We start from the raw sequence: 21,096 nt of genomic DNA on the forward strand, positions 1-21,096 counted from the left end.
CTGAGATCAAGAGTCATATGATCCAGTGACTGAGCCAGCCAGGTGCCCCTAATCTTAGTTATTTTAAATTTCCCATCAGGTAGTTCCAACATCTGGCTTATCTCTAAGCCTTGTTCTGTTGATTATTTTCTCTCTTGACAATGTTTCTTTTCTTTTGTGTGTGTGCCTCATTTTTATAGTGAATATCAGATATTATGTGTAGGATGGAAGAAACTGAAATAAGTAATATTTATGCTGGGAATGGCCTTCTCTCTCCTTTTCTAGTCTGTTAGGAGGGGGAGTTAGGCTAGTCAGAAGTTGAGCTGGGGTAGGTTTTTGTTGTTGCTGTGGTTACCATTAGTGTACCACTGACTTCAAATTCCTATGACCCTACCTTATGCTTACAGGGGGGCTGATTTGCCAGAAGGTTTCTCAGTGTTCCATTCCCACCGTCAGCCTTAGGCCTTTTGTACACACCTCAAACACAGTCTCTCTCCATGTTCTTGCCCCTCTTCCTATGTAGACTGTTTTGTGTTACTTGTGCTTGTTAGCCTGGGGTAGGGATAGGGCTGGTTCTCTCTTGTCTCTATCCAGCCGCAGACTGAGGCAGACTGTGTCCCTGCATCTCAGGAGTGGGGCTTTGCTTTTCTAGTTGTGGGCGACTTCAAATGTTTGGGCCCTGAATGGCTTCCTGCCCCTCCCTTGGGAGGTTTTTCTTTTCCCTTCCCACAGCTGCAGTGGGTCTTCACCTGTACCCTGGAGGCAGCAAGATTTGCTGTACCTCCCCAGCTGCCTTAAAGCTTTTGTTCCTTAGGGAAAAAAGTTTCCACCAGGGCTTCATGCCTTTCCTATAGCGGCGAACACACTTCCTTTCCAGGCCTGCACCACAGGAAGGTTTCCTTGAATACCTCTTCCTGCGCTGCCTCTGATCTTTCTCATGAGCACATGGGGAGCTCCAAGGAGAGGAGCTAACATGTAGGTAGCAATCTCCCTTGTGTCTGCGACCCCCGGGAATCTCCATTCTCACTCTAGACCACTCTTGGCCTATTGCAGCCAGATAAAAATTTCTGCAGGACTCTTACTTGCCTTAGTTGTTCATGCCTATTGTCTCTGTGTGGTAGAAACACAATAGAATGGTGTACTACCGTGCATCTCTTTCCAACTCCACGTTCAGCAACATAAGGTTGGCTGGTAGCCTGAATTGGCCATGGTGGGAGTATTTATGCCACAGAAATCAGTAAATGCTACAAATGTGGGCTTCCCCCCTATCCCAAGAGCCAATTGTTAACCATTTACCAGAATACCACCATTTGGGGAAACCCCACAAGGTTGACCGTGGAGATTGGTGCCTTTGGTGAGTGGCTCAGCAGCCTTCTGGGAAGGGTAGGACTCAGCAAGGTCACAGTGGCTGTGCTCATGTCGTCTCCTCTGCAGGGCAGTCACCAGGACACTCACCCTGGGGAGGCCCCGCCATGTTGGTGCTGGTGTGGATTCATGCTGCTGCCCTCTCTCCCTCCTTTGTTCCCCTCAGAGCGCAGCCAGGATAGCACGGCAGTGGCGCTCTCGGACTCCAGCTCGACACAGGACTTCTTTAATGAGCCTGCCAGCTCACTGGAGGGCTCTCGGAAACTCTATGTGGAGAAGAAGCTGCCTGTTCCCAGTTCCCAAGTGGGCCCGACTGGTAAAGACCTTCAGGGGCCCACAGAGGAAAGAGGTATGAAGACCTAGCTCGGTGTGTTTAGAACTGCTTCGGTGAAATGGCCTGTGACAGTCTGGGCAGTCTGAAGAAGGTGGGCTCCCGAGTGGCCCAGGTCCTGTCTGGCTCCTGTCCTCACACCTCCACCTGCTGCTCTGGGACCTCAGTTGGGCAAGTCGCTCGCCTCCCTGGGCCTCTGCACTCCCTGTAGGGTGGGAGGGAGCCCAAGGCCTGCGCCCGGAGTTGTGAGGATTAAGGGAGGTGGCTCAGGAAGGCATTCACACGGTGTCTGGCACACAGTGTGTTCTCAGTGACACCTGTCGTTGTTGTTATGACCCCACCGTGGCCATATGGGAAAACCACATCCATGACGTGAGCGCCCTGGATTTTTTCCTTAAATACCTAGTTATTAAAAAAAATCTTTAGATCCTAAATGTCACCAATGTGTTTTCTTTTTAGTGTGAATCATACCAGGCCTCTAGGAAAAAGTGCCTCCCTTTTCAGTCAGGAGGCCCTGATCTAACTCCATGCCTGGCTCTCGTGGGATCCCCGGGCTCCCTTTGTGGAAACCAGTGGGCAGAGCCCCACACCCAGCTCGCAGGAGAGTGCTGGCAGGCTGGATGTCTGCGGCACCCCTCTGGGGCTGCGGCTGGGCAGCTGGCCCTGGGTTTTGAGAGCTCTCCCACCCGGACCAGGACTTGCTAAACAATAACAACCACAACAACCAGACCCATGCTCAGCGGCCCTGTGCCAGGTGCTATTTTTTGTCCTCCCAACCACCCTAGGAAACAGCCCCGCGGCTCTTCCCATGTTACAGGTGAGACCTGAGATTCAGAGAGGGTTGGGAATTTATCCAGGGTTAGTTCGCACCCTTAACCTCTGCCCCATGCTCCCTCTCTGGGTGGGCTGGGAGGGGCAGGTAGGATTGGCGATGACCTCCCCTAGGACGTGTTTTTACAGGCCCTGGATGGGAGAGTCTAGGCTCAGGAGTTCACGTGTAGACGTGGCCCCTTCGTGCTGGGGATGGCCTGTCCTAGCTCTGTGTTCCTCACCAGCCTCCCCTAGCTGGCCTTAGCAGGTGGTGAGGCTGCATGCCCTGCAGGTTGGCAAAAGTGCCCCCATTAGGGTCAGGTAAGAGGACAGAGAAAGTGAGACCAGTGCCCCACTCTCTCACTAGGCACTTATGCTATCTCAAACCGATGTTGACATTCTGCAACTAACATGAACATACCACAGGGAGCTTGAAAGGGGAAGGAACAAGTAACCTACAGTCCCAGCGCTCTAATACAGCAACTCTTGTTCATGTCCAGTCTTAAAAATAAGATTACTTTAACCATTGGACAGGTGAGTCCTGTTGTCTGTGCTCCGTCTGGCCCATTAAGCAGCGAACTGCTGTGGGTGCTGTTGTGTCACCCCGGCCTCTCTCCACCATGTTTGGGGAAGTGGGGGATGCAGGTTGGGGTGCTGAGCTCAGAGAGGGTCAGCCGTGGTCTGACCTAGGCTGTGCAGGGCATTCCAGACACACGAGGGGCATCCCACCCCTTCCCTCCTTCCATTCAGAGCCAATGGTTTAAGCAGACAGTGTAGGGGCTCACCACTGGTAAAGAAAGTTTGAGGGGCTCCTGGGTGGCTCAGTCAATTAAGTGTTGACTCTTGATTTCAGTTCAGATCATGATCTCACAGTTTGTGCGATCGAGCCCTGAGTCAGGCTCTGTGCTGTCAGCACAGAACCTGCTTGAGATACTCTCTTTCCCCTTCTCTCTCTCAAAATAAATAAATGCTTTCTCTCTCAAAATAAATAAATAAAACATTTTACCAAAAAGTAAAAAGGAAGTTCAAGTAGAACCATAGTCATGGCAGTAGCTCGTAGGCTTGAAGGGAAGCATCTTCTGTGGATACATCTCTCCACTCTAAGCCCAGCTTTTCCTGGTAACCGCAGTGAAGTTGGTGAACTTCCTGTTGGAAATTGGTGAACTTCCTGTTGGAGAGTTGGTACAGCAGAGAATGTGTTCTGAGCCCGTGCGAGGCAGACAGCATGGGGAGCAGAGTGCGCTTCTCCAGGCCTGGCCCTGGTTAGTGGTGGTCTCTGACACACTCTCCTCTGGGCTCCCAGTGGGCAGGAGCTCTGGCCACCAGGGCTCCCATGGTTTTTGGCGCCCTGCAGAGAGCCAGGATATGGTTCTGGGCCAGGGCTGGGTGTGTGCCCCTGGTGTGCTCCATACCCCAGCTCTTCAGGTGCACCCTCACGGACGGCCCTGCCCCCAGCCTGCTGCTTCTCTCACGGTCAGTGTCCCAGAGCTCACACAAATTTCGTGGGAATTGTTTGACAGCAGGGCATAATGGAGCCCAAGTCTGTGCCAGGCCCTGGGTGCTGAGCCGAAACAAGAATGGTTCTGACATTCATACCCCTCCTGATGCCCAGGTGCCCTCCCTCCCGTGGCATCCAGCAGATGCCTCTTGACTTCTCCATTCTGCTTTGTGCCAGGGTGCCTCCAGGAAGGAGCTTTCCCCACAAATGACTCTCCAGCCAGTTGAAGCTCACCTTCTTAGGAGTCAGAGCTTCAAAAAATGTCTAAAGTGAATGGAGCAACAGTAAAGGTTTATTTTGTTTTGTTTTGTTTTTATTTTATGTTATGTTATTTTATGTTATTTTATTTTTTATTTTAGAGAGAGAGCACGTGAGTCAGGGAGAGGGGCAGAGGGAGAGAGAGCCTGACCTGGGGCTTGATCCCATGACCCTGGGATCATGGCCTAAGCTGAAATCAAGAGTCAGACGCTCAACCGACTAAGCCACCCAGACCCAGACGAAGTCTGAAGGTTTATTTTTTTAATAGAGGGAAAAGCTGCCCAAATTTCATTCTCTGAACAGAAGCGAACTCTGTTAATTACTCTGAGGGCAGCATAGTTTGTCAACAGCGTATGTGGTCCTGACAGGGGACACGGGTGCCCAGCCCGGGCCCTCCCTGCCACCTGGACCCGGGGCAGGATATGGGCCAAGGGTGCTGATACAGCTACCAGCCACTTTGTTCAGGGACCACCATCCCATGGCTGCACCTGCCTCTTCTAGGTCAAGTAGAGGCCTGGTGATGATGCCTGAGTGCCTTGCACAAGGCGGGGGTGGCAGTGGCAGAGTGGGAGGTGGCCTGGTGTGTGCACTCTGGGCATGCTAAGCCAGTCCTCATTGCCAGCAGCAGCACCAGACTGGCCAGAGCATTGCCTTGCTTTTTATCTTTAGGACGAAGTCTCCTCACTTTTATGCTGCCAGGGTTAGGACTAGGCATCCTAGCTGGGAAGCACTGTGTGGGCTTATTGACGTTTCCGACTTCCCCCCTTTCTTCCACTAATGTGACCTGTGAGGCTCTTTCAGCCGTGGAGTGGACACTGTGTGTGAGGCACATCACCCATGTCTCCTGCACCTCTTCAGGCCACCCAGATCCCTGAGTAGCTAGGTTTTTCATTCACTCTGGCATCACTACTTTTTTTCCCTCTTTTAATGTGTTTTCAGACATGCCTTCTGACCTCTCTTTGGATAAATTCTTGACCCTGTGCTCACTTTCCATAGCAGATGTGTTCCTGTGTGTCTTTGTGTGTGAGCATACACTTAGCACCTTATCTGAGCCCTTGGGAGGTCTTTATCTTCATCCTATTTCCCCATCTCCCTTATGCCTAGCACAGGGCTGGGCCCAGAGTCGTTGAGAACGTGTTTGTTGAGCCACATTTGAAATGTGTCCCTTGAATTGAACACTAGAAATCAGGCACATTTGTAAGGCAGTGGTGTCCCCATAAGATGCCAGCCCTGAGCAGACTCCTAGTTGCTGTCATTGTGCTCTGAGTGGGGTGCCTGTGGGACCTAAGTGGTTTCCTGAGCTCCCCTGAGAAGAGAGCACAGTGTTAAGATCAGATGTGACCTGCTTTTCAGTCATTCATTCGGCTTCAAACTAGACCCTGTGCTAGGCTCTGGGCAGTGGGGGAGGGGGAGACACCCGTGCATAAATGCAGTGGGGTCGGTGACATCAGAGAGGTGGGCACACAAGGCACTCTGCAAACCCCACCTTGGGGCCCAGGAGGCCTGCAGGAGAAGGTGACAGTGAGTGGAGTCCTGAAGGATGAGAGCGAGTGGGTGAGGCAGGGGAGGGTGTGCAGACGGTGAGTCCAAAAGGAACAACCGTGGAGAGGTAGGAACAAGGAGCGAGATGTTCCCAATGGTTGGTTTCAAGGTGTGAGGCCCAGAGGGTAGGTAGGAGGGATGACAGGACTGACAGGAGGTAGCCTTGCGTGCTGTGATGAGCAGCTTGGCTCTGTCTTGCTCAGATTCTTTCCTTAGCAAAAAGAACTCGATGTGCACCTGATGTCTTTTTGCTTAAACCTCATGATGGTTTTGCTTAGGGGAACTTGGGACCTTAGTCCTTGACCACTCTTCCCTACCGCAGCAGGCCCCAGCCTCCTTTTGGCTGCCACTACAGTTGGAAAAGGTTGTCAGGCTGAGGACAGGAAGGAGCTCAGCCCACAGTGGCTGACAGGCTTCAGCATTAGCGCTGGGCTACTTCTCCGGCCTCCTCCAGGCAGGCCTTGCCAAACTCCTGGGTGCCTGACAGGCCACCTTCCCCTCACTGTTGCCCCCATCCTCTTCCTTCAATCCTTCCCTCCTGGGCCAGTCTCCTTCTCCTGCAGCCCCTGCCACCCAGCTTGGGCTCTGCTGTGTGTGAGCTCTTGGTTCGCGCACAGTAGCGGCAGCAGCTCTGGAGAAGGATGTCGGGTAGGCTGTGGGCAGAGGTGCTAAGTGGCAGAGCAGGTGCAGTTCTTTGTGCGCCTTTCCTGGCTGTTTTATTCCATGGTTGTGGCAGCCACACCTTCCTTCTGTGGACTGCTTCCCCATGCACCTGCATAGGCCTAGGAGGCGGGACAGCCTTGTGCTGCCATTCAGAGGGGGGACCCAGAGCCCCGCTTGCCACCCCCACCGTCTGCAGCCTCGGGGCCCCTCTGCTGCATGCCAGCTGGGACATCCTGTTTCACAGGGGAGGAGAGTGGGAGGCTATGGAGGCCTCAGCCAGCAGGGGCAGAGCCAGCACCAGGCCCCATGCCTCCTACTGGGTCTGTTGGGTCCAGCAGCTGTGTAGCAAGGGCACAGACTTAGCTGTGCCTTTCACCTCAGTAAGGTTACTCCTTACTCCTGGGGGGCAGGGATTAAAACTGAGGTGACTTTCTTTTTCTTCTCACCCACAGGGAAAACTGAGGAGTCCTTGGAGAGCACGGAAGGCTTCCGGGCCACAGAGCAAGGCAGCCAGAAGCCTGCTGCAGACCCCCCAGCCTCTGCCTGCATTGCTGCCAAACCCCCAGCATCTGCACCTGCCCTGTGGGACGGGAGGAAGAGAGCGGACACCCTGGGGGAGCCCGCAGCCTTTCCCCAGGGGCTGCCGGCTGGGGCAGAAGAGCAGCGCCAGTTCCTCACCGAGCAGTGCATCGCCTCCTTCCGCCTGTGCCTCAGCCGCTTCCCCCAGCACTATAAGAGCCTCTACCGACTGGCCTTCCTCTACACCTACAGCAAGACCCACCGGGTGAGCGAGCTGCCAGCCCATGGGGGGCGGGAGAGGGGTTTGATCTTCCCAGGGCCCAGGAGCATCTCTTGAGTGTCGGTGGGCAGAACAAACCCAGGTGGGAGCTGCCAAAGGTCTTGGGTAGCGGTGCATGGGAGGGGTGGGACAGGAGAGATGCGGGAGGTGAGTCCACACAAGAGTGGTCCAGCTTTCCAGGTGAGAGCTGGTGAGGACCACGGGTCACAGGAGGGATCAAGGGAGGAGCGGGTATAGGGGCTGCTCCCAAAGCAAGATCACAGGCTCAGGTACTGCTGCGGGCTGAAGGGTGAGGGCCTACAGGCTCATCAGCTCTTGCCTGTGAGGGCCAGTGTGGCGACTCTTGCTCCACTGTCTGGCTTCCTCTCCACTGCTGTTCACCTGTCCTCCTCAGCATGGCCCCACAGGCATATCCCCAGATGCCCTATAGAGTTCCCCCTCCCCTCTGGCCCAGGGCTTTGCTGCAGGCTCTGTCCCCTCTGGCCGCATCTTGCGGAGAGGCCTCCTCACCATCATCATGCCCCTGGGCTCGCCTCTCCAGTACAGCTGCCAGAACCATCTTCACAGCCTCTGCTGCATGGGGGTTGGGTGCCGACAGCCTCCTCCAGCTTTTTTTGGAAAGCAGATGATGTAGCGATTCTTAACAGCTGTGCCCCAGGCTTAAGCTCTCTCAGGGACTTCCCAGCCAGACGGCTTCTGCTGGCAGGTAGCATCTGTGCAGGGAGTGTGGCATGTGTGTTCTTTCACTCTTCACTTACCCGGGAGGCACTGGAGACAGTGTCCTGGTCGTGGTGCCTGCCCCCATGGAGGTACATTCTAAGGGACAGGCAGATTGTAAAACACGGAAACAAGCAAATAAAGCTAGTCCCATTGTGACACATGCTAAAGAGAAGATAATGGGATACACACGGGAGTGGGGGTGCTGCTCTGGCACCATGAAGGCACCCATTAATCTGAAACCCGTAGGGTGGCCATGGCAGAGTGAGGGACAGTGGCAGTTTGGAGGACAGGGAGAGAGCCCAGATCAGGCAGATTGCCTGAGCATGTGGCAGTGTTGGGTGAGCCAAACTGGTGTGGGCAAGGGCCAGAGAGGGCCAGGGTGGTGGGGTTAAGCAGGGGCAGCCTTTGGAGTCTGTCTGTGGTCTCTATTTTCATCTGGCTCCCTTACTCAGTAAGGTCCTGGCTCAGAAACATCTTCCTCCCAGAGGCCCTCTGCCGGCCCCTTCTCACCAGCCTCTGTGGGACCTTTGAAGAACCAGGAAGGACAATTGGCCAGAGAGATGGATCTTGGCTTGGCAATGGTTACATGACAGGAAGTTGTTACTTGATAGAATTCTGTTTGGGGGCTAGGCACAGGTAGGTGCCCTGTCACAGTTGTATCTGCCCAAAATGCTCACAGGGTTTGGTTGGTTTTTGTCAGAGCAGAACAGGGGGAGCTGGTGTTGGCAGGCTTGGTGAAGGAAGGGGTCTCACTCTGAGCATTGTCTCTCCTTCAGAGCATCTGACTTTTCTGGCTGCAACTACCATGCCTCAGCCTGGGTCCCTCCCTGCACAGCCTGTATTTTGCAGTGGACCTTACCTCTAGTGCCCTAGGCCTTCTGAACCCAGGCAGGCAGACCTGGGTTTTAATAAAACCTCCTCTGCAGCAATCTTCAGGGGTGGCTGACACTGCCCCTGCCCCCTACCATGTTCCGGTGCTGCTTTGGGAACTTTCCTTCTTTCCCTGTTTTGGGAGCAGCAGAGCCCAGTGCAGGAACTCTCATGAGTCTCAGTTGGAAGGGACACTGGCACCCATCATCTGGATCTCCCCCACCTTGGGCATCCCCCTCTTCAGATGCTCCTCCAAGCAGTCGTGCAGCCCCTGCCAGCTGGGGTCAGCTCTTAGCAGGACTTGGAGTTTCCCAGGGTGAGCCAAATCTTCCCCACACTGTAGCAGGTGGCCTTCTCCAGAAGCCGATGCCATGACAGAATTTGGAGTGCAAGATGCCTATTAGGGACCAGCCACTGTGGAAAGGAGGGGAAGATGTGGGGTTGGATGGAGAGAGATTTGGGGGAGAGCCCCATTAAATGGCTTTAGTCTGAGCGCAAAGGACCAGTGCACGTAAAGGGCCCCACCCGGTACCAAGCATAGTGCTATTTTCACAACCTATCCCCTTGCTGGGTGAGTTTTTTAAAAGTAGAAAGCAGCATCTATGTCAAAAACATTAGAGAGGGGATAGCCACAGCTCTGCTAGCCTAAAACAAAAGCCATTTTGTGTGTTATTTCCCAGCTCTCGGGCACACACACCATTGACCGTCACTTCTGAGGCTCTAAGTACTTCAGGTCGAGGAGGTGGGGATCTTGTTCTGTCCACTTTCCATCTAGATACCTGGCTCAGGGTCGCACAGGGGTGGGTGATAGCCTGGGACTGGCTTGGGTAGTCTCGCCCCAGCCTAGCTGCTCCACTACTTACCCCACCATTAGAGCATCCATGCTCAGTTTGCCATTTTGCTATTTCATCGAATGTCCCCCAGGTCATTTTGGTCATCCTGATGGTCTACAGGGAGGGTGGATCCCGGTCAATCCAGCCGTCCCTGTTGGTGGGAATGGAGGCTGCCTTGGCTTCCTTCCCAGAACACCCTGCACAGCCATCAAGCTCTGTTTCTGTCACGGCTCTTCTGTTAGCTGCATTTCCAGGTTGGGTTCCTTGGCTTTCTGAAATGGAATGCTGGTCTTGATTCCGGGAGAGATCCCCTTCCTTACATAGCAATTGTGTGTGGGTGCCAGGTATGCCTCGGGAGCTCTCCAGGCTGCCACACCCTAGGCCCCGGTGCACCCGGGCAGCGCCACTGGCTTCTTTGCTTATTTCACTCAGAGACCTTTGCTGAGCAGCAGGTGTCACCCCAGCTTGAATGGTAGGTTGTTAACCCCTCACTGCACTGAGAGCCTGAGTTGGGGCTGACCCTGTCTGGGACATGCCATTGTCCTGGGGGCTAGGTATCAGCTTGTCCACAGATCTGGGGGACACAACTGGTGCTCTCACTGACTAATGCAGAACCATTAGCTGACAAGCAGCGACTGCTTTCCAAACACAGCTGTTTGGTAACAAATGCTTCCTGCTGTATATATTTAACAGCAACACATTTCTTCATAAAATCCGCCTGTGGGCTTGGTAGTGGCATTTTCCTATTGCCATCTTCTGGCTCAGTGGCCAACCGGCAGGAACATCCATCATCCCTGTCTTCAGAGAGACCCCAGGGGCTGTGCATATTGACTCTGGATCCCACAGGTCTTTCAAGTGCCCCCAGCTAAAGCTCTGTTCAGTTCAGAGCCACCCCCCCACCCCCCACCCCCCCGCCTTCCCATTCCAGGCCTTTATGGAGAGACTGCCCTCAGGACACAGGGAGCCACTTGCTTAGCTGCTGGCAACAGAATTTCTGGGGGAGGGGGAGCGAATGTGGGCTCGCCTGGGTTCAGATCCTGGCTCTGCAGGGGTGGGGGGCTCCTCCCTTGTGATACTTGCACAGAATTATTGTGACAGTGAGGTGGGGGTTTGGGGCCCCATACACTGGCCCTCAGCCAAGATTCCTCCTCTCCCCTGCCATTGGGCCTCTCCCCAGGACTCCAGAGCCCATTTCCTCAATGTCAGCATCTCCCATGGCTCCTGGTCTCTCCACTAGACCTTCTGAGGGCTGAATCCGCCCCTCAGAGACCCTTGATGCCTGTTTAAGGCCACCCTCCTGCCCAAGGCTGGCTTTGTTGGGCACAGGCTAACCCCTGCACTTCCCAAGGTGGGCCTCCCACTATCCTCCACCGAGGGCCAGGGGCACCTGAGGAAGCAGGACTCCCTAGAGCTCTCCACACCTTAGGGAAGATCACACATGCTGATGGTCATAAGGGCCCTAAGTCTAGCTATTGCATCACTTACAATCACCAAGATTACACTCTTCTCCAGGATTTTGAGTCCTGTGCTGTCAGTCCGTGCTTAGAAAAACCTGTGTCCTTGAGTCCACCGGAGCAGCCCAGGAGGGAAACCACATGGCATTGGGACCTTTCATCCTGAGAGTTCTGAAAGTCACTAATGGGATCCAGAAAGAAGACTGAGGCATGGGTGCCCCTGTCCCAATTCCCCCTACCTGCTGTCTGTGGCTCAGCTGGGGAACTGAGCCCTTCAGCACCTCCTGCCACAAGTGGTCTAGGAGAGTGGATTATAAGATGGTCCCTAGAGCCATAGTCTTGAAAAAGAGCAAACTTGGAGGACTCACACTTCCTGGTTTCAAAACTTACTGCAAATCTATAGTAATCAAAAATTGTGGAATATTATTCAGCCTTAAAAGAAGGAAATTCTGATACATGCTACAATGTGGGTTAACCTTGAGGACACTATGCTCAGTGAAATAAGCCCAGCACAAAAAATCAAACACTATATGATTCCATATAGTGAGGGATCTAAAGTAGTCAAAATCAGAGAGACAGAAAGTACAGTGGTAGTTGCCAGGGGTTAGGGGAGAGAATGGGAATTGTTTAATCAGTATAGAGTTTCAGTTTGATAAAATGAAAAAGTTCTAGAGACTTGTTGCACAGCAATGTGAATATATTTAACACTACTTAACTGTACACTTTAAAATGGGTAAGATGAGGGACACCTGGGTGGCTCAGTCGGTTGAGCCTCCGACTTCGGCTCAGGTCGTGATCTTGCGGTTCGTGGGTTTGAGCCCCGCGTCGGGCTCTGTGCTGATAGCTCAGAGCCTAGAGCCTGCTTTGGATTCTGTGTCTCCCTCTCTTTCTCTGCCCCTCCCCTGCTCATGCTCTGTCTGTCTCTCTGTCTCTCAGAAATGAATAAACTTAATAATAAATGAATAAATAAATAAAATGGGTAAGGGGATAAATTTTAGGTGTTTTGTACCACAAGTGAAAATAAACAGTGTGGGGGTACCTGAGTGGCACAGTCGGTTTAGCATCTGACTCTTGGTTTCCGCTGAGGTCATGATCTTGTGGTTTCGTGGGTTTGAGCCCTGCATCGGGCTCTGTGCTGGCAGTGCAGAACCTGCTTGGAATTCTCTCTCTCCCTCTCTCTCTAGCCCTCCCCCACTTGTGCTGTCTCTGTCTCTCTCAAAATAAATAGAAAAATTTAAAAAAATAAACAGCGTGGTACTAGTTTAAGCATAGATGTATAGATCAACGGAATACAACTGGGAGCCCAGAAACAAAGGCATACATCTATGGTCAATTGATTTTTGACAGGGGTGCCAAGATACTTCAGTGGAGGAAAGGACAGTCTTCTTAACAAATGGTGCTGGGATAATTGGATATCCACATGCAAAAGAATGAAGTTGGACTCCTGCTTCGCACCATGTTCAAAAATGAACTCAAAATGTATCAGAGAGCTAAACTTCAGAGCTAAAAGCTATAAGACTCTTAGAAGAAAACATAGATGTCAATCTTCATGACCTTGGACTAGGCACAGGTGACAAATAACAAATAAATAATACAGTAGTAACAATAATAAACAGGACACCATCAAAATTAAAAGCTTGTGCTTCAAAAGACATTACTGAAACGAAGATGGTCCACAGAAAGGGAGAAATATTTATAGGACACATGCAGGCACACCTCGTTTTACTGTGCTTCACTTGACTGCACTTTGTAGATACTGTTTTTTACACATTGAAGGTTTGTGACAACCTTGTGTTGGGCAAGTCTTTTGGCACTCTTCTTCTGGCAGCATTTGGTCACTTTGTGTCTCTGTGTCACATTTTGGTAATTCTCGCAAAAATTCATACTTTTTTCATTATTATTATAGTGATCTGTGATCAGTTATTATGACGCTGAAAGCTCAGATGGTGGTTAGCAATTTTTAGCAATAAAGTATTTTTAAATTAAGATATATACGTTGGGGTTTTTTTAGACATAATGCTGTTGCACACGTAATAGACTATAGTATAGCATAAACATAAGTCTTATATGCACTGGGAAACCAAAAAGTTCATTTGACTCACTTTATTTTGATATTCACTTTATTGTGGTGGTCTCGAACTGAATCCACAATATCTCTGAGTATGCTTATATGTGGTAAGGGACTTGTATCTAGAATATATTAAAAAAAAAAACAAACCAAACCTTACAACTAAATAATTAAAAGCCAACCCAATGTAAAAGTGGGCAAAGGATCTGAATAGACATTTCTGCAAAGAAGATATACAAATAAATGGCAAATAAGCACAGGAAAGATGCTCAGTACCATTAGCCATTAGGGAAATGTCAATCCAAACTACGTTGAGATACCACTTCACACCTGCTAGGCTGGCAACCTCTCCTGCTGGAGGTCTGGGGGTGCAGGAGCAGCCACTGCAGTTCTGGGGGGGACAAGGGAGTTGGGCACCAGGACTGTGTCTCCTGTATAGAGACCAGAGTTTGTGAACACTGGTGGTGCTTTCCAGGGCTGGTTTCCTCTGTGGAGGGGCCTCTTGTTTGGGTTACTGCCTCGCCTAAACTTCTTCGTTTTGTGCTTGTTGTTCGGTCTTAACTTGGGGAATGTTCTTCCTGTTCTTTGCTCCTGCAGTCCTCCCAGGTCACTTGATGTCTTAAGAGAAAGGCTGAGAAGCACATACCAGCATGGAGTTGAGACAGGCCGGCCCGGGCAGCTCCTCGGTATTGTTTCTCACAGCACCCTGCCCAGCAGGGCGAGCAGGAAACTGAGGCTCAGAGGAGATAGCAGCTTGTCTCAGACCCCTTGGTGAGGATGTTGCAGGGCCTGTACTCTGCCCCGAGGAGTTGGCCAGCTGATGAGGGCCTCTAGGACTCAGATCTTTATTCTGCTTCTACTTTCCTTTTGGGGGAGACTGAGGCCTAGCCTAGGTCCTTCACCTGGCCAGGTGCGTGGATGCCCAGCTTCTTGCTAAAGCCACACGGCAGCTGCCTGGCAGCGTCAGGCTAAACCAGGAAATGTTTACTAAGAGCCCTTGTGTGACAGGCTGGTGGTTTAGCAGAAGCAAGGCTGTCCTACCAGCCCACTGTGAGAGTGGTGGCCACACAGTAATTGGGCTGCTGCTGGTCAGTGTGGCAGGAGTCAGGTAGTGAGCTGGAGCTGGAAGTGAGGAAGGAGAGGAGAAGGGCCTGTTCTATGGGAGAGGCCACCTTCCTGGGGCTCGGCAGACAGTCAGTTTCTGGGCCCCGGGCTGGGACTCTGCTCATCTGGCCCCAGCACTGCCCGAGTCAAGGCTTGGCCTTCATTCGACCTGTGCGTGACCAAAAGGTTTCCTCCCACTCTCCTGGACGGGCGTGAGCCTTGCTGGCTCTGCTGTGGGATGAAACCCACCTTTTGCTGTGTGGCTTCACACACAGCAGCCGGAGCAGCTCTCAGATACAGTTAGCACCCTGTTGTCACCAAGAGGTGACACCCAGGTGAGGATTGCTCAGGAGCCTGAGGTGTGAGATGGGGAAGGGGCTACTCAGCCTGCTTTGATCATAGGCATGACTCCCAGACCATATGATTAGAGTGCCTCCCCGTCCCACCACTTGTCCCCTTGCCAGCATGCATCCTGGAACCTGAGCCACCCCTCCCGAGGGCCAGCTCCCAGAACCTGACATGTACTCAGCCAGCTAGCCAACTGGCTTCCAGTTTCAGTCCTGTGGACAGGTTTCTTAAGCTGTCAAGTGGAGATGACAGCACCTTGGTTATAGGTTTTCTTGTGAGGAAAAGTGAGTTAATGCTTTTTTGCCAGCTGGGAAACATATATACCAATGACAAGAGCAGCCTGTCTTGCAAGCCCCACATGCACTCTGCTTTGATGGGAGCAGAGGCCACTCACTCTGAGCAGTGCTGTGTCCCTGTCCCAGTGTACTCCCACAGGCAGCTACACAGCATCGTGGCCAAGCCCTGTTACAGTGCATCCTCCTGATGGCATATGGCGGGATGGTGGCCTGGCCGCTCTGGCCCAGTCATACCTACTTCTCTGGCCCAGAGCCTTTGTGGGGTGAGCCCAGGCCCCAGTGTCTGTTTAGGACTTGTTTGGTTTGAAGCTACCTCCTACCAGAAGAGTCCCAGCAGTACTGCTTCTGCCTGTAATCTCCAGAAAAGTCACTGACAGTTGACTTGGGAGTCAGTTTATGCTCTGGTGTGAGCTAGGGCAAGAGTCTGGCCAGCTGGGCTGTGAACCTCTGCCCTCAGCCATCTGTCGTGGGTAGTTTCCCACCCGCCTGTGCCACTGGCACGTGTGGAACCTGCAGAGCCGGCTTAAACAAGAGGGTCTGTGAGGAAGGCTGTGTACTATCTGACTGGGTGGGTGTGAAGGGAGTCCTCCAGGCTGTGACACAGCCGCCCCCGGCACAGCCTGCGAGATCCTGCTGCATACATGCAACTCAGTGTCCCAGGAACAGGTGGCATTCCCGGCCAGACAGCAGGACCAGGCATGAGGAGGGCATGCTGACCATCCCTTGGGTCCCTGTTCCCTTTCTGTATACGCAAAACAATGCTGTGCCCCAGGGTTCCCACACAGAAGCCCTGGGCTGCCACAGATCCTGGCCAGCCAGGCTCTTGTTAAGCTTTCTGTGATTTACAAAATGAAACTGAAGATTTTTCTCAACTTTGGGATCTCAATTATGCATTCCAAAGTCTCTGCAACGTGGTTTGAAGATTTTGCTGTACCTTTGGGTGTCAGAAGAGAGAGCACCGATGGTCTGCATTAGGCCCACTGCTTTCCTTGTCCTCTCTCAGGAAAGAGGAGGGATCTGGATCCCAACAGTTTGAATGGGTTGAGTGCTCCACTAGCAGCATCCGGTACAGATAATACTCAGTTTGGAAAGAAAACAAACTACCACCACCTCATCATCCCGCAGACCACTACGTGGCAGAACTCCTTGTATTTTAGTGTCGTCCCCTCGTTGCCCCCTCGGCGTGGTTCCTATGCATCTCTGCGGGTTCATTCATTCAGCAGCTGTCCCCTGTGTTGTCACGTGCCAGGCCCTGTGTGGGGTGCTGGGATACAGTGGTGTACACAGCAAAACCCCTCCCCTCAAGTGCACACAGAGGGAATGGAGAGTAGAAACATGCCTGATGGCGGTTAATGATGTGTCTGGAAGAAAGAGAAAGCTGCTAAGGGGGTGCAGTGGGGGAGTGCGGCTATTTAGGCAGGGAGGTCTGGGAAGGCCTCTCTAAGCACAGACCTGAAGCTGGTGAGGGAACTAGCCAAAGGAGAGGCTTCTGGGTGGACAGCACAGCCAACACATGTGCCTTGAGACAGGAGTGGCCCTGGTGGGCCAGAAGCCCGTGTGACCAGCTGGGCAGCGAGGCGAGGGGAAGAAGATGCAGTCAGAGCTCCTGAGGGCCTGATCGGGCAGGGGGGAGTTGTGGGGCAGCATTTGAAGTGAGGTGAGAGCTACCACAAGGTTGTGTGTGAAAGACTGGCTGCTGTGTACAGAGTAAAGGGATTTGCCAGTCACAGGCCTTCGATGGCTCCATCCTGCCGCTAATCCGAAGAGCCTTAATGAAGGAGGCATTTACAGTGGCCTGGGTGGAGACCAGGAACCCACAGGGCAGGGCTAGTGCAGGGCTCTGGGCCAGCCCCGGGGTGCCTCAGCTGCAGGCTGCCTGTCAGAGCTTTTGGTCCTTGGTGGCCGACCCTCAGCACGGGCGGAGGGAGGGAGCTCAGGATAAATGCTCTGCTCTCATCCCTGCCCTACTCTCTGCTCTCCCACTGGTGCCGCTGGCTGGTCAGACCCACCCAGCAGCAGGGGGTGCACCTCTGTCCTGGCTCTTCAGGTCCGTGTGGGGAGGGCAGAGGATGAGCACTGGCACACTTTGCCAAGTTCAAGGGCAAGTCCAGGTCCTTGGAGAAGATGTGGGAAGGCCCGGCTTGGCAGGGGGAGGGGGCTGCATGGGCAGGGGTGCTCTCCCCAGGACACAGGTGGGGAACTTAGTGCGTTTGTAGACAGCTGCTTTCCTCTGCTATCGTTGGTGTTCTCCAACTGACCCTAAGAGTGGCCTCATGGTCACCGCCACCCTCATCCTTCAAGTGGGCAACCAGGGCTCGAGGAGGCTATAGGACTCTCCCAAGACTGCCAGGCACTCATTCATTTATTCCTTCAACAAACTTCATTGTGTACCACTCACTGCATGCCCTTGTGGAGAACTGCCAGGCAAACCTAGGGCTTTTGAATTACTGTTTTGAAGGAAGAACAGAGAAGGGTGTCTTGAAAGACAGACTTCATGCTCCAGTCTGCCCAGCACATGAGTTCCCAAGCAGTCCCTTTTCCTATAGATTCCTTGAATAAAGGAGCCCAGGGTGATGGTTCTGCCCCAGCACTCCTGCCTCCAGTCCTGGGCACACCAGTCCTGGGCGCACCCCCCATCCCCCCACATACTGCCGTACCTTCCTTTCTCAGCACTTCAGACCTTCTCGCTCCTTTCACTCTTTTTCCAATATCTGTCGTATTCTTTCTGTGGACCCCTGCTGACCTAGCCCCTGAGGAGCCATCAGTCAAGAAGTCACATGGTGCTCCTGCCCTCACAGGGGTGACAGATGAGAGGGGGAAGACAGCAAAAGCATCAGAGAGTCAGCAGAAGAGGCTGTTTAAGGTGACCGTGGGACTGTGGGGACGGTATTAGGGGGCTGGTGGGGGTGGGGTGAGATGGTGCCTGGCTGAGAGACCTGCAGGGACCAAAGTAGGGGCAGAGGTAAGTGTGGCTGGAGAGCCACACATGATAGGGGAGGGGAAGGAGAGAGATGAGCCTGAGTGTGTGCAGGTAAACTGAGGTATGGAGCTGGCTCTCACTCTGAGGGAGCTGAGGCCTTCAAACAGAGGAGTCAGGAGGGTCCCTCTGTCTTATGCCAGGCAACAGGCGGTGGAGGACACTGAGGTACCATATGCTTCTGGGGATTCTTCTCCCTGCCTCTCAGCAGGGCTCTGCCCTCCATCTGCCCCTTGTTAGGGCATAGTGCATTCTGCCATCTGTCAGAGGAGGGTGTGTGCACTAAGCCTCAGGGGGCCAATGAATCCCAGGAAGATTGGTGCTGTTATCTGGCAAGTGGCCCCATGGTGTTTCTCCCATTCCCAGAGGTGACAGTAAGCCGAGGCTCCGGGCCAGTGGCGTGTTGACAGCTTGCTCAGGGCCTGAGACCAGGCTGCCTTGGAGCTGTCCCTGGTGGCCAGCTAGGCTTCAAGCACATAGCATGACCCCAGGCAGATTTGTAAAGTGACTTGCCCACCCTGGGGTGAGGGTGCATGATAAAAAGTCCAGGCCTTGGAGTCCTCTGTTCCTGGACCGGAGTGCAAGCCTGGCTCTGCCACTGACTTCCTGGCTTGGGGGCCTCGGACCAACTCTTGGACCTCTCTGAGCCTAAGTTTCCTCTTTGGTAAACTGGCACTTACATAGGATGAGGAGTTCTGTGCTGTTCTTAGCCAGGTGGCCTGGTGCCTCTCGCCTCCCCATAGCATGAAGCTGCAGGGCAAACTGCAGTACAGGTGTGTCATGGTGGGTCAGCTCTCCCTGCCCCTCCACTCCCCTCCCAGCCTGGCACTTGTCAGTTACTGGGTAGGTTTCTTTATCGCTATCAGCTCCCACCCGGGGCCTCAGACATGCATTAGGTAAGGTCTCTCCTGAGCCGTCTGGACACTGTGTGCCTTTGCCATCGATCAGCTCTCTCTGGCAGGCCAGGGAGATGGCTGGGGAGCCTTGCTCTCTGCCGGTCTGTGGGGGCCAAGTCTGCAGGAGGCTAATTGACAATCCTGATCGGGTTTGGCAGGCCCATGCTTTCTGCACTCTTCTCAAGTGGCTGATTTTCAGGTCTCTAAGAGTGCTGGGACCTCTCCCGCAGCCACCTCCCTTCCTGGTCCTCCACCTTCCGCCTGACTGTTCCAGTGGGAAGGGCCATCTTGGTGCAGATGTCATGGGAGAAGCTGCAGAGTGGTAGCAGAAACAGAAGCCATAGAGGGATGTGTGTCCCTGTCCCATAGCCTTAGTGCCTGGAATGACACCTGGCTCAGGGAAGCAGGGTCCCCTCACTCTCTCCACCCTGGCCCTGGTGCTGTTCTCTTGCACGTGTCCCCAGCCACATGGAAGTCTCTGTTGGGTTTTATTTTCTTGATGTTCTTTTTTTTTTTTTTTTTTTTTTTTTAATGTTTATTTATTTTTTAAAGAGAGAGAGAGAGACAGAGAGTGAGTGGGGGAGGTGCAGAGAGAGAGGGAGACACAGAATCTGAAGCAGGCTCCAGGCTCTGAGCTGTCAGCACAGAGCCTGACACGGGGCTCGAACCCACAAATCGTGAGATCATGACCTGAGCCGAGGTCTGACGCTTAACTGACTGAGCCACCCAGGCGCCCCTATTTTCTTGATGTTCTTAAGAGAACAGCCACCATGGAGATGCTTCTTCGAGCCTTACTTCCCCACCCCCCTCAGACTGCTGCTACTTTTTAAAGGGGTCAACTGGGTACTTCCCATAAGTCCCAAAGGAGTCCCAGAAGAGGCTTTTATGGCATGGCTCTGGGCGTACTGCAGCTCCATCTGGTGTCGTCTCCTGTAGAGGCTTTGCTGACCTACTTAGGCTGGACCAGAGGTGGGTCTCCTTTGTGCCCTATCTGCATGGTCACGGTCAGGTGGGCTCACCTGTCATGTTCAAAGTGCAGGTATTGGTCTTCTGTCTCATGTCCCTTTCTGTGAGGGTCTCCTTCGTGGCTGATTAGACTGGCAGCCTCTCACATCTCACCCGGGAGAGACTTTGAACCAAGTGGCACTGAGACCAAGGGATCATGGCTGAGTACTGATACAGGTTGTGAGCCTCTCTCCTGGGCTTCCTGAGTTGTTGCTCTTCCTGCTGGAGGTCTGAAGCTTTATCTTCTCTTTGAATCCTGTGTCCTGGAGCCCAGAGGAGCCCTGATCAGCTTGAACTAATCTGAGTTGGATTTTATTCTTGTAATGAAGCACGCCCGACCCATGCTGTTTCCCTGCTTCGTGCTCAGTTCGTCCATGGCTAACCCTCCCTCCCCTGGCAGAAGCATCAGGCCAAGCTTGTAACCAACCTCAGGAGGCTTCTGAATGGACTGGTCTGGGAGGCGGGGTCTCTGAGCCAGACTTCTGGGCACGGCTCTGGACATTGGAATGTGAACTGCAGGTTCATGCCCCCTGGGGCATTGAAGCTCAAAAGTTGAAGGCTGGGACTGAGTGACTGAGTATTCACTCTTCCTGTGTGGGGCAGAGTGGCCCCTGTGCTCCTGGTCAAGGGTCAGGGACTGTTGCTTCCCAGGTAGCCCCTCCTTAGCCTGTTTCTGCCTCCCCCACAAGGGGGCAGAGAGGAGGTACCTCAGCCTTCAGGAAGCCTAATCATTCACCATGAATGGCTGTAGCATCAGTCTTCGAGGCCCTAGAAAGACCTGAGAGTGCTGGAGAAGTGATGTCTCAGGAGACCATCGCTATGGCTGCTGCTCCCTGACAGCTGCTGAGCCTCAGCGAGAGCAGCCCCCGCACGGCCCTTGGTGTGATTCCTACTCTGGGCTTGCCTTGGTGTTTTGATTGGAGTCTGTAAGAGAGGCAGAGTCTCAGCCTGCTCCTGATCTCAACATGTCAGATGTGTCTGAGCAGGTGTTTGGGCTCAAGGAGGGCTCTGAGCAAAACAGCAAGCCTCCTGAGTTCAGGCTAGAGGGGTTGGCTGTGCAGAGGGCTGTGGACAGTGTGTGCCCTCTCGTCCACCTGGGATTGGCCCTGCTCTCGTATGTGTCGGGCTGCCCGTGACCCTCTAGCCCCCAGCCCCACATTGAACCTGCTTAGACCTGCTGGGCAAAGGCAGCCTCGACTTTACGGGTCCTCAGCCTTCAGCCACTCCCAGAGCCAGGCCACGTCCCTGTAGAAAATGGCCTGAGAGTCACTGCCAGGCTT

The 21,096-nt window shown here is 53.3% G+C and overlaps 1 protein-coding gene across 6 annotated transcripts in view; it reads left to right on the forward strand.

Annotated features, from left to right (window-relative positions):
* CABIN1 (calcineurin binding protein 1) overlaps positions 1-21,096 on the forward strand; it is a 151,773-nt gene that overhangs the window by 83,015 nt on the left and 47,662 nt on the right. For all 6 annotated transcript variants that reach the window (XM_060612559.3, XM_060612557.2, XM_060612561.2 and 3 more), the window contains exons 27-28: positions 1,511-1,693; positions 6,899-7,230. In XM_060612559.3, coding sequence (XP_060468542.2) covers positions 1,511-1,693; positions 6,899-7,230 — 515 coding nt within the window. The remainder of the gene's footprint in view (positions 1-1,510; positions 1,694-6,898; positions 7,231-21,096) is intronic.

Source organism: Panthera onca, chromosome D3 (assembly GCF_046562875.1).
Source record: "Panthera onca isolate mPanOnc1 chromosome D3, mPanOnc1 haplotype 2, whole genome shotgun sequence".
In the NCBI taxonomy this organism is placed as follows: Eukaryota; Metazoa; Chordata; class Mammalia; order Carnivora; family Felidae; genus Panthera; species Panthera onca.